Source organism: Castor canadensis, chromosome 12 (genome assembly GCF_047511655.1).
Source record: "Castor canadensis chromosome 12, mCasCan1.hap1v2, whole genome shotgun sequence".
Taxonomy (NCBI): Eukaryota; Metazoa; Chordata; class Mammalia; order Rodentia; family Castoridae; genus Castor; species Castor canadensis.
In genome coordinates, this window is record NC_133397.1 from 114,618,010 (window position 1) to 114,636,071 (window position 18,062).

Below are 18,062 nucleotides of genomic sequence, written 5' to 3' on the forward strand. Positions count from 1 at the left end.
GAACTCTCTGTCCTTGTCAGTTTTCTAATGCTATAACTGAATACCACAGCCTGGGTAATTTATAAAGAATAGAGGTTTATTCAGCTAACAGTTGTAGAGGCTGGAAAATTCAAGAGCATGGTACCAGCATCTGGTGAGGCCCTCTTGCTACATCATTACAAGGCAAAAGGTATCAGATGGTAAGACAGAGCAAGCATGCTACCTGGGGTCTCTCTCTTCTTACAATGCTGCTAATTCCTTCGTGGGGCCCTCAGGATCTTATCTAAACCTCATTATGTCCCAAAGGCTCCACTTCCAGCACATGAACCCTTGGAGGACACACTCAAACTATACCACTCCCTCTACAGATCTCCTGCGTTCTCTTTCATTGCAACTCTCTTTTCCCCAGTCTTCTACCCTGTAAACTCTGGCCTCTTTGTCTTTTTTTTTTTCTTTTATTATTCATATGTGCATACAAGGCTTGGTTCATTTCTCCCCCCTGCCTCCACCCCCTCCCTTACCACCCACTCCACCCCCTCCCTCTGCCCCCCACCCCCTCAATACCCAGCAGAAACTATTTTGCCCTTATTTCTAATTTTGTTGTAGAGATAGTATAAGCAATAACAGGAAGGGACAAAGGTTTTTGCTAGTTGAGATAAGGATAGCTATACAGGGTATTGACTCACATTGATTTCCTGTGCGTGGGTGTTACCTTCTAGGTTAATTCTTTTTGATCTAACCTTTTCTCTAGTACCTGTTCCCCTTTTCCTATTGGCCTCAGTTGCATTTAAGGTATCTGCTTTAGTTTCTCGCGTTAAGGGCAACAAATGCTAGCTAATTTTTTAGGTGTCTTAACTATCCTCACCCCTCCCTTGTGTGCTCTCGCTTTTATAATGTGCTCATAGTCCAATCCCCTTGTTGTGTTTGCCCTTGACCTAATGTCCACATATGAGGGAGAACATACAATTTTTGGTCTTTTGGGCCAGGCTAACCTCACTCAGAATGATGTTCTCCAATTCCATCCATTTACCAGAGAATGATAACATTTCGTTCTTCTTCATGGCTGCATAAAATTCCATTGTGTATAGATACCACATTTTCTTAATCCATTCGTCAGTGGTGGGGCATCTTGGCTGTTTCCATAACTTGGCTATTGTGAATAGTGCCACAATGAACATGGGTGTGCAGGTGCCTCTGGAGTAACCTGTGTCACAGTCTTTTGGGTATATCCCCAGGAGTGGTATTGCTGGATCAAATGGTAGATCGATGTCTAGCTTTTTAAGTAGCCTCCAAATTTTTTTCCAGAGTGGTTGTACTAGTCTACATTCCCACCAACAGTGTAAGAGGGTTCCTTTTTCCCCGCATCCTCGCCAACACCTGTTGTTGGTGGTGTTGCTGATGATGGCTATTCTAACAGGGGTGAGGTGGAATCTTAGCGTGGTTTTAATTTGCATTTCCTTTATTACTAGAGATGGTGAGCATTTTTTCATGTGTTTTTTGGCCATTTGAATGTCTTCTTTTGAGAAAGTTCTGTTTAGTTCACGTGCCCATTTCTTTATTGGTTCATTAGTTTTGGGAGAATTTAGTTTTTTAAGTTCCCTATATATTCTGGTTATCAGTCCTTTGTCTGATGTATAGTTGGCAAATATTTTCTCCCACTCTGTGGGTGTTCTCTTCAGTTTAGAGACCATTTCTTTTGATGAACAGAAGCTTTTTAGCTTTATGAGGTCCCATTTATCTATGCTATCTCTTAGTTGCTGTGCTGCTGGGGTTTCATTGAGAAAGTTCTTACCTATACCTACTAACTCCAGAGTATTTCCTACTCTTTCCTGTATCAACTTTAGAGTTTGTGGTCTGATATTAAGATCCTTGATCCATTTTGAGTTAATATTGGTATAGGGTGATATACATGGATCTAGTTTCAGTTTTTTGCAGACTGCTAACCAGTTTTCCCAGCAGGTTTTGTTGAAGAGGCTGCTATTTCTCCATCGTACATTTTTAGCTCCTTTGTCAAAGACAAGTTGGTTATAGTTGTGTGGCTTCATATCTGGATCCTCTATTCTGTTCCACTGGTCTTCATGTCTGTTTTTGTGCCAGTACCATGCTGTTTTTATTGTTATTGCTTTGTAATATAGTTTGAAGTCAGGTATTGTGATACCTCCTGCATTGTTCTTTTGACTGAGTATTGCCTTGGCTGTTCGTGGCCTCTTGTGTTTCCATATAAATTTCACAGTAGATTTTTCAATCTCTTTAATGAATGTCATTGGAATTTTGATGGGAATTGCATTAAACATGTAGATTACTTTTGGGAGTATCGACATTTTTACTATGTTGGTTCTACCAATCCATGAGCATGGGAGATCTGTCCACTTTCTATAGTCTTCCTCAATCTCTTTCTTCAGAAGTTTATAGTTTTCCTTGTAGAGGTCATTCACATCTTTTGTTAGGTTTACACCTAGGTATTTGATTTTGTTTGAGGCTATTGTAAATGGAATTGTTTTCATACATTCTTTTTCCGTTTGCTCATTGTTAGTGTATAGAAATGCTAATGATTTTTCTATGTTGATTTTATATCCTGCTACCTTGCTATAGCTATTGATGATGTCTAGAAGCTTCTGAGTAGAGTTTTTTGGGTCTTTAAGGTATAGGATCATGTCGTCTGCAAATAGGGATATTTTGACAGTTTCTTTACCTATTTGTATTCCTTTTATTCCTTCTTCTTGCCTAATTGCTCTGGCTAGGAATTCCAGTACTATGTTGAATAGGAGTGGAGATAGTGGGCATCCTTGTCTGGTTCCTGATTTTAGGGGGAATGGTTTTAGTTTTTCTCCATTAAGTATAATGCTGGCTGTAGGTTTGTCATATATAGCTTTTATAAGGTTGAGGAACTTTCCTTCTATTCCTAGTTTTCTTAGAGCTTTTATCATGAAATGATGTTGGATCTTATCAAAGGCTTTTTCTGCATCTATTGAGATGATCATGTGGTTTTTGTCTTTGCTTCTGTTAATGTGGTTTATTACGTTTATTGATTTTCGTATGTTGAACCACCCCTGCATCCCTGGGATGAAGCCTACTTGGTCGTGGTGAATAATCTTTTTGATGTGTTGCTGAATTCGGTTTGCCATTATTTTGTTGAGGATTTTTGCATCAATGTTCCTTAAGGAGATTGGCCTATAGTTCTCCTTTTTGGAAGTGTCTTTGCCTGGTTTTGGGATAAGTGTAATACTGGCTTCATAAAATGTGTTTGGCAGTTTTCCTTCCCTTTCTATTTCATGGAACAGTTTAAGGAGGGTTGGTATCAGTTCTTCTTTAAAGGTCTGATAGAATTCAGCAGAGAATCCATCAAGTCCTGGACTTTTCTTTTTGGGGAGACTCTTGATTGCTGCTTCAATTTCATTTTGTGTTATAGGTCTATTCAGGTGATTAATTTCCTCTTGGTTCAGTTTTGGATGATCATATGTATCTAGAAATCTGTCCATTTCTTTTAGATTTTCAAATTTATTTGAATATAGGTTCTCAAAGTAGTCTCTGATGATTTCCTGGACTTCCATGGTGTTTGTTGTTATCTCCCCTTTTGCATTCCTAATTCTACTAATTTGGGTTTTTTCTCTCCTCATTTTAGTCAGGTTTGCCAGGGGTCTATCGATCTTGTTTATTTTTTCAAAGAACCAATTTTTTGTTTCATTAATTCTTTGTATGGTTTTTTTGGTTTCATTTCATTGATTTCAGCTCTTATTATTTTTCTCCTTCTATTTGTTTTGGGATTTGCTTGTTCTTGTTTTTCTAGGAGTTTGAGATGTATCATTAGGTCATTGATTTGGGATCTTTCAATCTTTTTAATATATGCACTCATGGCTATAAACTTTCCTCTCAGGACTGCGTTAGCTGTGTCTCATAGGTTCCAGTAGGTTGTGTTTTCATTTTCATTGACTTCCAGGAACTTTTTAATTTCCTCTTTTATTGCATCGATGATCCATTCTTCATTAAGTAATAAGTTATTTAGTTTCCAGCTGTTTGCATGTTTTTTGTCTTTACTTTTGTTGTTGAGTTCTACTTTTACTGCATTGTGGTCAGATAGTGTGCACGGTATTATTTCCATTTTCTTATATTTGCTGAGGCTTGCTTTGTGCCCTAGGATATGATCTGTTTTGGAGAAGGTTCCATGGGCTGCTGAGAAGAATGTATATTGTGTAGAGGTTGGATGAAATGTTTTGTAGACATCTACTAGGTCCATTTGATCTATTGCATATTTTAGATCTTAGATTTCTTTATTGATTTTTTGTTTGGATGACCTATCTATTGATGATAATGGGGTGTTAAAGTCTCCCACAACCACTGTGTTGGCGTTTATATATGCTTTTAGGTCTTTCAGGGTATGTTTGATGAAATTGGGTGCGTTGACATTGGGTGCATACAGATTGATGATTATTATTTCCTTTTGGTCTATTTCCCCTTTTGTTAGTATGGAATGTCTTTCTTTATCTCGTTTGATCAATGTAGGTTTGAAGTCTACTTTGTCAGAGATAAGTATTGCTACTCCTGCCTGTTTTCGGGGGCCATTGGCTTGGTAAATCTTCTTCCAGCCTTTCATCCTAAGCATATGCTTATTTCTGTCGGTAAGATGAGTCTCCTGTAAGCAACAAATTGTTGGATCTTCTTTTTTAATCCATTTTGTCAAACGGTGTCTTTTGATGGGTGAATTAAGTCCGTTAACATTAAGCGTTAGTACTGATAGGTATGTGGTGATTCTTGTCTGGCCTCTTTGTCTTATACCAGTTTCATCTTGTCACTTGGAGAGACCTCTGGATTTTGCCTGGGTTCCCCTTCTTAATGCTGTGGCCTGGAAAAATCTCCCTGGGGAGTAAGTGGGGCAGTTATAGGTCCTTCTTTGTTTGTTTCCTATCCTTAGGGGTTATTATCCTTCATTGTCTGATGTCCAGTGTCTCTGTGTTTTTCAGTTGTTTCTGTAGGAGGGTAAATCTGATCCCTGCCTGTCCTTACATCTTGGCCAGAAGCAGAAGTCCTCCCAGAACAGAACTTTCACATTGAATGCTCGTTTCTGTCATGAGGAAGCTAAGTGGATCTGGCCTTTGTTTTTCACTTCATCCTCCTATTCAAGACTTCATAAGTGGCTCTTAAAGAAAACAGATTTAGTATTTGTTGAGTGTCTCCTATATACCTTGCTGTAAGCCTTTCAAGGGGGCAGACAGCGTTTTGTTGCTATAATTAAAAGTGATACAGATTCGGAAAGATCTAAAATGCCACTACAATGTAGAGTGCAAATGTACATTGTGTCAAATATGATAAATGATTTGGGATTAGAACTGATGGCCTTTTGCTGACACTAGTGAATTCTGGCATGGCCTGGTGGTCCACTCTTTCCTGGACATCATATTCCTTCTCCCGTGGAAGGAGTGGGATTGAGTCTGTACTTTTGGTCCCTTCCTCTCTTGGATTAGTCTCCTTTCCTTATGACCTTTTCTTTCCACTTGAGCTCCCAGCATGCCATTACATCTGATTTCATTTCCTCTTTTACTTCCAGGAGTGTAAACATATTAGAGACTGAAACATAACAAATTAGTTACATTTACTGTAGGTGGATGAGTTTTTCAAAGAGCTTGTTCATTTTCAAAAGCAAATGTTAATTGGTTAATGGAAGAGGGTAGAACAGAAGGTCAAGGTTAACAGAAAAACACAATTATAGTTAATAAACCTGGCCTACATTTCCAAAGGAACTCTTTGGATGATGAATGAGGTCAATTATCATTTTGGTTGTTTAGGTGAAGCTGAGGTTGCTAGTGACATTCAGTAATCCTCATTCTGCAACTGAGCAGTAGGAAGATGTGTGTAACAGTATGTGTACTTGATTAGGTCAGGTGGGAGTAGCATTGCCTGAAAAGCGTAAAGTGCAGGCCCTGATTAGCTCACGACTGACAATATCATGGCCTGATCAAGACAACTAAGAACTCCAGTGTCATGCTTGATGCAGTTTTTCACTTATCTGAGTCAGTTGTTGCCTAGTCAGTATCTTCCTTGGGAAAATAACCTATGTTTAGATGATGGCTAGCACATGTGGTCTGTCTGGCGCTTGTGGTAGCTCTGATATCCCTGCTCCTCCTCAAGGAAGTCATTGATATAATTTCAGACACTGTCTCCTCACTCAAGAACGTGTGGTCTTGCTTTGTGTAAAACATCTTGTAAGACACATTGCTGTGTCAGCTTGTAAGCTTCTTGTTTCTGGAGTCTCTAGCAGCCCTACTTTTTCTCAGATGCTTGAGGAGCCTAAAAGGATGAATAGCTCTTCTGTCCTAGAGGCTACAAGAAGCTCCGACTGAGCATTTGAGCTAACCAGCATTTACTGAGCAAGTCTGTTGTGAGGCACTAGTTGTTCTACTTACAGAGATTATACAAGAGGGTCTTTTGACCTCAAAAACACTTTCCATCCAGAGGGGAAATAGCATAGTTTGAACTCAGAGGCCCATTCAGGAGGACCACAGAGAAAATTAGAAGATAAGTGAAACAGTTCATGCCCTAGTTCTGTCTCTTTGGATGTCTCTCTCGGGATTGGTGGCTTGAATGACCAAGTAGCTGGCATCATACCATTTATAGACATGGTCTATTTTGAGATTGAATTTGTGGTTTGGGGAGGATATATTATAATCATTTTCAACAAATGCTTTTTGAGTGTGCAAAGTATGCCTGTGGTAGACACAGGGAGTACCAAGAAATAGAAAGTTACGTCTTAAACTTGTCATATTTGGGAAGGCAGGACATGTTTAAGATTTCAAAAGTTAGTAAGATACAAGTCTTCTTAAGCAAAAAAGGACAATCACCAACATCTAGTAAAAACATATGCTACCACAGAAAAGGGACTTGGGGTGGTAGGCATGTGTCAAGGGAAAGGGAAGGACTTTCACTTTTGTTATATACATGATTTCTATATACTTAGAAATTTTTGTCAAGTGAAGATATTGCCCCTGTGGAATTTCTACTTTTTATATGGTAAAAAATGACAAAGTCTAGAAATAGAAATATATATGTATTATATATTTATATATATGTATAAAGCATTAATCTGGAATATCTCCACATGGGATTATGAATGACTTTACAATTGTCTATATTTTCTATAACAAATATATAGCATTTTAAAATAGAAAAGTAGGTATTTGGGGGGAAAACTCAAAAACTACTGCAATGATTATTATAACTATATTTTAACATACTTACCACATTTTAGATATAATACAGCAGCTTGCCTTTTTTTTGTCCTTCCATTCTCACCATACTCTAGTAAGGTTTATTATTATTTTATTGCTGTTATTATCAAATAAAAGGATAAAACAAGGCCACTTGCATCTTCTGCTTTTTGTCATTTTGGTGAGTAGCCTGGAAGCAAAAGAAATTTAGCTACCAACTATTCAGCTATTCTGTGAAGACTGCCTAGAAAAGCTTAAATTATGCTGATTGGGTTATAATTATGTCTGTCAATGTGGGCTCTGAGCTCTTGTTTTAAAGCATCCTAAGAATACTTTGCTGTGTCTTTATATTTAGTTCTGCTGGAGAAAGCAATTAGATTATCCCATCTCCCCATCTGGTATAGTGAATAAAACTCATCTGCTTAGCTTACCTTGTGTGAGAGAATGTGAATTTCCAAGTTATTTGTAATTCAGGTTAAGTATTTAAATCCTGTCTCCCCCAAATTTTGTTCTGGGAATCCATGTACACTTGTAGTTATGAACTTAATTATTCAGAACAATGATAAAGTTCTGAATTATTTAAGGAAGACAAAGACTGAAGGAGAGTGGATGACATTTCTAAGTGAATTTCATTTCTTTTCCCCTTTATAGCATGTGTTTGATGATCTTAGTGGCTCAGTCTCCTTGTCCTGGGTTGGAGATAGCACTGGGGTAAGTAATTTTTTGAGTCTATTTCAATCTAGCAAGATGATGTAGATTTGCGGGGCTTAAGCACTAAATATCATTAATTTCTGATTCCATCTTCACCTTCAGTCACAGAAAACACATGTTTTCAGGACAGACTTTCAGGAAGTTGTAGTTTGTTTTGTTTTGCTTTAGAAATGCGAACATCTTAAGACCACCTTCTTCCATAGCAGGAAAACAGACAACTTCTTAGTGCTTGGTGACTCCTTAACATCAAGATGAACAAGAAGATGAAAGAGGAAAGAGAGTGCTATGTGCTGAGAAGGAACCCTGTCAAAACTTGTGAAAACCCCTGGGTTGAAGCAGAAAGGGGCATGTTATACATATTAGTGTTTGGGGTTTTTTTTTTTTTCCTCCAAACTTTCCTGTGTCCTTTCCCACAGTTGTGTTGAAAGACTATGGCATCTATGGGTCCATGATTGTTCAACTCCATCTGTTGTCCCTACAAAAAGGAGATACTGTCAAGAATGAGGGAATGGAAAGGAGTTAGTCAGCTCCATCCACATCCTTCCTATTGTGTAGCGGGTGTCTACTCAGAGGGCATGCTAAGGATACATGTGCCTCGAATCTTCAGTCAGGGTTTGGAGTTACCTGGTGCTGTTGTCCTGCCTGACAAGAGCAGGAGGCTGTGTTACATGTCCCTTGCTGTTCCAGTAATGCATGCGTCATAGCTTTGAGGCACAAGCTAGCTACATCAGAAGCCTGGAGAAATAAAATGTTGGTTTTGAAAAGCCCAATTGTTTCTTATTTCAATTTTTAAATTTCCAGTAGTATTTCATTAAGCATATCTCAATTTCTTCTAAAATTTGAATTATACCTGAATTTCTATGATTTATCCATTTATCTAAGCCAGTTGGTATCTCCAAGATTTCTTACTATATGGCCTTTGGAGACTCTATAGATTCCTGTACTAATTTATACCTAATCTTTTCCCATGAGTACTTTTGTAGAAAAATAATTATTTCTGAAATGAACTTCATGGAAAACTAACAACAGAGAGAAAAGACAGATATTTGTGATACAATAACTGCTGTGAGAACATCAATAAAATTCTACCCTCTGTAGGAAGAAAAAAAAAGATGGTTCTTGCCCAAGAAAATCTTATGATAATATGGAGACAAAGTAATTAAATCCTTCTTTAATTATAATATGTATGAGTAGCTCTTCATCACTGTGTCAAGTATAGGCAAGAGGGATTATCCCAATGAAATGAGTTGAGGACCTCCAAATTATTCTCTGCCCTAGTAACTCGGTCCTTCTTTTTCAAATAGATTGTAATATAGGCTGTTACAAATTAGGGTTATCAGCAGTCCTTTCAAGTGTAGTTTAATCCCATCATATGTCAGCATGTAATGCAGTATATTTTTTATTGACAAAATACTTTTGTTTCTCTCCAGGTTATTCTAGTATTGACTACCTTCCATGTACCACTGGTAATTATGACTTTTGGACAGTCCAAGTTATATCGAAGGTGAGACGGATAACATATGTTAGCAGCATTTGATTAAGTAACACGTTGAGAATGTAGGTTCTACCTTTTCTGGACATGGGGGTGGGGGTCCTAACAGTTGATTTTGATCTCCCTATCAACTTAAATTTCCACCAGACCATTCACTCTCAGCATACTCCTTCCCTTCCCCCACACTTCTATACTGTCGTTTGAAGCCAGGGTCTTACTTTTGCTAGGCAGGCACTCTACCACTTGAGTTATGCCCCTTATCCCTCAGCACATTTTTTAATGACTACTTAGTAATCCAAAGAAGCATGAAGGATCCTACTTCCAAGAAGCTTAGGTTGACCTGACTGAGAGGCAGAATAAAAAAAGATGAAGGAAGAGTCTGCAGGGGTGTGTATTAATACTAATTTGAATAGATACTTATTTTATACATCTGTTTATTGTGAATGCAGAATTTTTTTATATCCCTGAAATGAAAATCCTCATTGCATTTCCCAAGCATATTATTTATCTAACATTTTGAAGCTAAAACACATTGTTTCTATTTAAGATGGAGATTTTCAGGTGATTGTTTCTAGAGAAGGAGGTTCTTAGATCAGACCTACCAAACTGCTTTGTAGTATTCACCCTGGTAATGACTCTGGGAACATGCATTCTGTGGCATTCGCATTTTAGTTGTCTTCTCAAAAGTACAGCTTGGTTAAATAGCAGCTTCCTTTCCTTAACAGAAAGATTCAAGACCAGCTAACTCCTCAAATTATGATTATCTCAATCATCTGTGTCTCATTTTTCCCACTGACCTAAAGAAATAATGACCTCCCAGCATATGAGGCAGAATCAATCCTAGGACCACAATGTTCCCCAGGAGTGCTGTTAGGTTATAAGGGTTTTTGTTTGGTTGGTTTGTTTTCTGGGTTTTGTTGTTGTTATTGTTGTTGTTGTTGTTATTGTTGTTTTATTGTTGGTCTTTAACATGTAAGGCTCTGACAGACCAGTCCAACCTCCCTTCACCAGTGGGCGTAATTCTGATTCTTGACTGCTGCTCTGGGGCCTGAGCAGGCGCTCTCTGCCCTTCAACACAGCAGTGCTGGTCTAAAATAAGCAGATACATGTTTAGGCCAGCCAGGAAAGAATTAACATTTTGGAATTGCTGTAATCCCTATGAAGGCTAAAGTCTGGATTAACTTGGGTTTCAACAGCATCTAGCCAAATGACTGACATAGTAGGCAGGCAGTGAGTCTTAGTTGAATGATTGAATGCCTAGCCTTCTCTATAGTTTTTAGACCATATGTTTTTATTTGTCTGATATAGAATTGACAATGTATTATAGGATCCTAGTGCTAGAAAGTGTGCTAGATAAGTGACTATGTCTATTTAATAGGAATAGTAGTTGAAGTATTTCAGATTGATGAAAAGTCTCCTGTTCAGGGAGAAAAAACGTACATTTAAAATTTGTACCTCTTATGCAAATACTTTGTGCACATGTATTTAAATGGAAAAATGAGACCTATTGAAACTACTCCAGAAATGGGGAGATATGGAATAAAGGAGAATGATGGAGGGGGTGAATTCAACTATGATATATTTGATATGTTGTAAGAACTTTTGTAAATGCCACAATGTACCTCCAGCACAATAATTTTTTAAAATAAAACCAACTTAGTTAGAAGGTTAAATGTAAAATAAAATTTATGACTTTTAATAATATTTATTTGTTTATTGCAGTTCTGAGTTTTGAACTCAGTGCTTCTTAGGCAAGCACTCTACCATTTGAGCCACTCTCCCAGTCCTAATGACTCTTTCTAATATTTAAAAATCCTTGCTATTATGAAATCTCTCCTCTTGATACAGTTTTCCTTGCCAACTTATCTTTCATTACAAAAGCAATATCATCATATCCTGAAGTATTTGGAAATTCTGAAGAAAAGATTATAACCTGGTATAATCTCAGTTTATTTACAGTTTATTACCTTAATTTTCCCCTTTAATGTTATACCACATGGCTGTATGGTCTTGGAAAGCAACATGGAAAAGTGAAAAGTTGCCAAGGTTTGCTGGCAAGTAGGCTTGGGAGTGAATCTCAGCAGTGTCGTTTGTAAGCAGAATGAACTTGGGCAAGTCGTTTAGCCTTCTAAGTCTTTTCTGTCATCTGTAAAAGAAGAACAATAATAACATCCACATCGGAGCTATTGCAAAGAATGTTCTGCAGTGCCTGGTATGGAGTGAGTTTGGTGCCAATGGACGTTTGCAATGTGGCCATTGTGTACTAGCACCACAGCACTAGTTGTTAAAATGAGTTAAAAGCCTTCCGCTTTGGTTGGTAAAAAGTGATTGCCTGCTCTTAAATGCCTCCACAGCTTCTATAAATGCACAGGAGGCCCCAATCCCCTGCCCCCATACAAGTGTTAGGAACACCTGGCATCCCAAGCCACACCCATTCTAGGAGCAGCCCTTGTTTTTGTCAGATTGATGTAATTTACTTAATCATTCCTCCATTGGTCAGCTAGATGACAGCTAATTTTTTCACTATAACTAATACTACTGTAATAAATATCATACATATTTGTGCCATAGGGGGTGCTTATTTTTAGTTCATTCTTTAGTATCAAATGAAAACCTCGTCTCTGATAGCTGCATATTTTTAAAGCTATTTATTAAACTCCTCCCTCTCCAGCTTGAATTATCTTCTATACCTAATGCATTAACCAGTTTTTTACCTCTGAATTCACTGACTAGAATTGGACCTAATAAATTCTCAAGTCAGACCCAGAGGAGTGAAAGTGTTTTCATGACTTTTTTCCCCATCCCTTTGCTTTTCAATATTGTGCTTACTTTAAGACAACCAAAACCAAAACAAGAACCAGCAACACTATGGCTCATCACTATTCCTTTTTATGGAATAGGTTTGATATTTGTTTGTTCTTGTGAGAAACCCCATTCCTAACACACAAGAGCATCTTGTTTGTTGATGATATGGTAATGTTACCAAGGCTCTTTTTCTTCATGTTGCACAGCAGCATTGATGTTGTCTGAACCACAGTCACTTTGAATATTAATCCTCCCTTCCCTGCTGTGAAGTGAAATCTGACTCATATCTTCTTCAGAGTTTAGGTGCAAACTGTAAATATGCCTTGTTGCCTCTCCAACTGGGATGGCCTGGCCTGCCAAGTGGCACCTATTGCTTCAAAAGTGGAAAAGAGAGGGAATGGTTTAATTGAAACGGGTCCTGAATTTGCAATGGTTGCCCAATTATAAATAAAATAAAAGCTCAATGGATCCACTCCAAAGACTCTTCTGTTTTTCACAGCATTAATGACTAAATTACCTTTGTCTACTAAATTGTATATTGTCAAAGGTTCATTTGGGCTGCAAATAAAAGACAGCTAACCATATGCCACTGCTGGGTATAATAAGACAGGAATTCACCACAGCAGAAGGAAGTTGTCTCTGTTACCTGTAGAGTTAGAGGGAGCTTACTTCTGTCTTTAGATTCTGAAAAGAAGTGTTGAAGGATTCAGATCATAAGGTTCTGAGGGCATTAATTAATACATTGAGATAATGTATTAATATCTTCAATTTAAAGGACATGTGTTTGAGTAATATAAATTTTGATCCTCTGTCAGGGACTATTGCTTTATATAATAGATTATAAAGTACATTGTCTCTTACTTGCAAATATGAAGATAAAAAAATAAACTAGCTATCCATCAGATGACAATTTGATTTTTGGCAACTAAATGACACTCTGAACTTTTTTGTTTTATGGCCTGTTGAATCTAACTTTTCAGTGTAAGATCTACTTAGTGATGCAAATATAGGCATTGTTCTACACCAGAATTGTACACCTAATCACCACAAAACTTCAGGATTATTTTATTTGAGAGTTGCTTAAATTTTAGAAATTAATAAGGAAATCTCTTAGAGATTTTGCATCAAAATTTATTTCATAGTCAATATGTTTTTTTCTTCTTTCTTTCTTTCTTGATTGCTTTAGTTTATTTTTCAGACAGGGTCTCATTTTTTGCCCTGGGCTGACCTCAGACCATGATCCTCCTACTTCTGCTTCCTGTGTACCTGGGATTACAGGTGTGAGCTACTATGCCCAGTTTATTTTTTGAACTAGGGGCTCTTAAGTTGTATGAACTGACCTCAAACTGCAATCCTTCCATTTCCACCTCCTATGTAGCTGGGATTACAGGTGTACACCACCACACTTGGCTTTAATATGTTTTTCAGGAGATTGCTTGAGATTAAAAACAAATAAAATAGGTATAAAACAGGTAGCAGGCTGCTAGAGTAGTAAGCCAGTTTCTTCAAGGCATATTGTGTGCCAGCCTTTTAAATGATATGCTCAGTTCAGTTTTCACAGAAGTAGATTATTAACAGTGACTGTATGTTTCAGTTACAACATGTATTTTCTTCTTTTAAAAAGAAAAATTTAAGCCAGGTGTGGTGATACATGCCTATAATGCCAGCACTCAGGAGGCTAAGGCAGGAGGATCATGAGTTTGAGGCCAGCCTAGGCTACAAGTCATAGCAAGAACCTATCTCAAAACAACAATGACAATAATAAAATTTTTAAAACCAGTTCATTAAAATGCATTATCATGGCATATCGCCTTTAAGACAACTTTAGTTTTATATACTTAGAGTTCTCTTGTCAATCAGAAGCAAAGCAAAGATGCCAAATACTCCTATTCCTTTTGACTAAAAGTTCTGTGATTTTATTTGTAATATCTTACTCTCTTTATTTTTCCACTTATATTTTTAAAATTTCTATAGAAAACATGCATTTTTTCCAATAATGGTAAAACAAAGTATTAAAATAAAAATGAAAGGTAGCATCAGACAATGGGAAAACAGAGGCTGGAGTATGGCAATTAAGTTTAGTATGAATTCAAGTTCTGCCATTTTTACCTGGCAGTTATTTCAAGTCTGTGCTTCCACTGGCATGTTTAATGAGCTACATTATCCCTATTGATGTTTTAACTGGGAATCTCAGTATAGTTGGTTCTTATTATTTGTGACAGTTGGGTTTTATAAAATCACCACAAACATTGAATTAATGAATGCTACATTCCTAAGAGAAATATAAGGTTTGTTTTCTGCAAATCTGTTCATAACATTTGTCAACTGGTCAAATAATACATAACTTGTTTTATGTGTTTCTATTTAAAGAAACCTTATTTAATATGTATCACTGCTTCATTAACATTGAGCTCATGGCCAGCAATGCTATAATCCTTACCCAATGAAGCTTGTCTAACACTTGTATTTCCCATGAGGCAGATCAAAGTCGCCTGTGCCCACAGACACTAAGAGCATGCCAGCACCACATGTGGGGGCCATTTTAAATACCAAAGTCACCAGCAAAAAATATAAAAATGCAAAAAGATGGCACTATATAAACCACAAAAAGTGTAAAGGCTGAGGCAAGAAGGCAGAACATCATTTTGTGTGACCTCAGGTGGAAATGTATCCACAAGGTGTCTCAAAACTTGTGTTGTCTTGTGAATGTCTGCAAATGACTGTGAAAATAACCATTGAGTATTGATTTAAATTTAAGCAAGTAGACAATTTGTAAATAGCACAATGAGGTTTTCCAATTATACAAAACTATGGTTATTTTAAGAGTATATTTTACTTGTTGCTTGTATGTTGTAATTTGTAGTGATTTAATTATGGCAAAACACATGAAAGGAATAGAGAGAATGGGTGGAGGCTGGAAGAGTTTTGAGGTATATGCTAGAAAAAGTCTAGATTGCTGTGCTGAAATTTTATAGGTGATTCTATTGAGGGATCAGAAGGAGAGCTATAGAAAGAGCTCCTATTTTAAATATGCCTAAATAATCTATGGCAGAATGTTGGTAAAAATATGAACAATAGGCCAGGTGCCCATGGCTCACACTTGCAGTTTTAGCTACTTGGTAGACAGAGATCAGCAGGATTGCAGTTCAAAGCCAGCCTAGGCAAGTAGTTCATGAGACCTTATCTAAAAAATGCTCAACACAAAAAAAGGAGTGATGGAGTGGCTCAAGTGGTAAAGAACCTGTCTAGCAGGTGTGAGGCCTTGAGTTCAAGCCCCCCCCCCGAAGTACTGCCAAATAAGAGACCCTAGCCCTGAACTCAAATCCCAGTATCGCCAAAAAATACATATATGAACAATAAAGTCATTATGATGAGGTTTCAGACAGAAAGGAGGCACACACATTATTTGACAGTGAAGAACAGGCAATCTATGTTATGAAGTGTCAAATAACTTGACTGAATTGTGCTCATGATTTAGTGTTGTGTAAAAGACAGGACTGGCATGTGATAAAACAAAATATAGCTGAAGTGATGTCTAAGCAAGGTGTTGAAGTTGCAGCTTGGCTCCTCCTGACTGCTTGCTGATAGTAAAATGCGAGAAGACAAAAGTGACTTAATCATAGAACTGGAAGACTGGAAAATTCTCAGTCTATCTGTATTGTAAAAATTATGAACACTAAGGATGTATCCAGAGACCATTTGATAAGGAGAATAATATGGATGTGAACCACAAACTTAATACCCAGCAGAAAAACTGCCAATTTGAACTTAAGAGGAAGGAAACAGAAAGGAATGAAGGAAGGAAGGCTGCTGGAATTCTTAAGCTTGATAGGATAGGACCATAAAACTATTTAGCTAATATGCACTATTCTTCAAGACAAGGGAAGAATGACCCCAAAGCTATTCAGACATCACCAAGGCTGCCTCCTCAGATTCAAAAGGAGGGGGCGTCACCTTAGTTTTCAATGGAGCAGATGGCTTCTACCCAGAGCCTTGGGGTCTAGCCCCTTCCTGGCAAAGCCGCAGAGGCAGACCATAGGCCCAGCAGATCTGAAGGACATAGCATTGAGCCAATGAGGATTATTCTCAATCCTTAATATTTCCTGGAGTTTGCCTTGTGGCTTGGAATCCTTTTTGGAATAGAAATGTCTGTGCTCTGCCTGTCCTCCCATTGTGTTTTGTAAGCACATACCACAGGCTGGAGAGGAGTTTGCTTCAGAATGAACTGTACCTTGAGTCTCACCGTATCTGACTTAGATGATATTCAGGTGGCACTTTGGAATTTGAGACTTTACATTTGATGTTGGAATAAGCTAAGGCTTTCAGAGCTGTTGGAATGTAATGAGTTTATTTTACATGTGAGAAGACCAGGAATTTTAGGGGATCAGAAGCAGCATGGTATAGACTGAATGTTTCTGTCACTCAACAAATTTATCTGTTGAAATCCTTTTGCGATGTTATTAGGAGGTGAGACCTTTGGTAGGTGATTAGTGCAAGAGGGCAGAGTCCTCACAAATGGGATTAGTGCCATTATAAAAGAGACCCCAGAGAGCTTCCTTAGTCCTTCTGCCTTCTGAGATTACAGTGATAAGATAGCAGTTTGAGTTGAGTGTGGTTGTACATGCCTATAATCCCAACACTTGGGAGATGGGATAGGAGGATTAAGAGTTCAAGTTCAACTTGAGCTACAAAGTGAAAGCCTGTTTCAAAAAACAAAGAAACAACAAAATGATGACAGTGTGTGAGACAGGAATTGGACCTTCACCAGACACCAAGTCCCTGACCTAGAACTTCCAACCTCAAGAATTGTGAGAAATAAATTTCTATTGTTTATAAGTCACCTAGCCTATTATATTCCATTATAGTAGCCCAAATGGACTAAGACAGACTCTATTCCACATATATTTGTATTTTAGCATTATTGTTTTGAGTTGTAAACATGTGCAAATTCATATTCATGTTTACATCACAAAAATATACTAATCAGTTATTTTTGGTAACCAGAAAAAGTGAATAGTAGATTGATACATAGAATTATTATTAAAAAGACTTGTTTCTAAAGCAGATTGTTTCACAAGACTTTGTTAACTTGTCATTTGATGGCTATTTACAATTCTATCAATTGTCATATGGAGATTGAAAAATAAATTTATTTTACATGGGTTTTTATTGATTTCTTATTCATGACGCATATTGCTTGTACATGTATGCTAACAGAAAATAAAGCTACATTTAAATGAAGTGCTATGATAAAAAAAATAATTCTAGGCTGGGCATGGTAGTTCACACCTGTAGTCCCAGCTTCTTGGGAGGTGATCAGGAGAATCAAGCTCTCAGGCTAGCCTGGGCAAAAAGTTAGCTAGACCCCACATCAATAATCTGGGTGTGGTGGCATGTGCTATGATCCCAGCCACAGGGGAGGCCATAGATAGTACTGTGGACTGAGGCCAGTCTCAGGCAAAAACTTGAGACCCTACCTAAAAAATAACTAAAGCAAAAAAGGACTATAGCCATAGTTCAAGTGGTAGAGTACCTGCCTAGCAAATCAGAGGCCCTGATTTCAAATCCCAGTACCACCAAAAAGTATGTATATATAAACATATAAATATATCTATGTAGTTCTATCTATTTATCTATCTATAAGTATAAATTTATACACACACTCACACACTTTTAGACCCAAACAGCCTCAATGGAACCCTACTTAACTTACAGCAGGTTGATGCTAGTCCATTTTCTTCATTTGTTTAATTACTGAAGTACCAGAGGGTTGTAATGGATGTTTTTTGTTTTACTTATGTACTTTTTTTTCTGGAGGGTAGGGATGTGTTTGTTGTACCAAGTTCTTAAAAAGCATGCAGGCTTGCCCACAGGTT

The 18,062-nt window shown here is 37.5% G+C and overlaps 1 protein-coding gene across 4 annotated transcripts in view; it reads left to right on the forward strand.

The window, feature by feature from the left end:
• Positions 1-18,062, forward strand: part of Sort1 (sortilin 1) — an 88,150-nt gene that overhangs the window by 19,142 nt on the left and 50,946 nt on the right. For all 4 annotated transcript variants that reach the window (XM_074050829.1, XM_074050830.1, XM_074050831.1 and 1 more), the window contains exons 2-3: positions 7,830-7,889; positions 9,320-9,393. In XM_074050829.1, the coding sequence (XP_073906930.1) occupies positions 7,830-7,889; positions 9,320-9,393 (134 nt within the window). The remainder of the gene's footprint in view (positions 1-7,829; positions 7,890-9,319; positions 9,394-18,062) is intronic.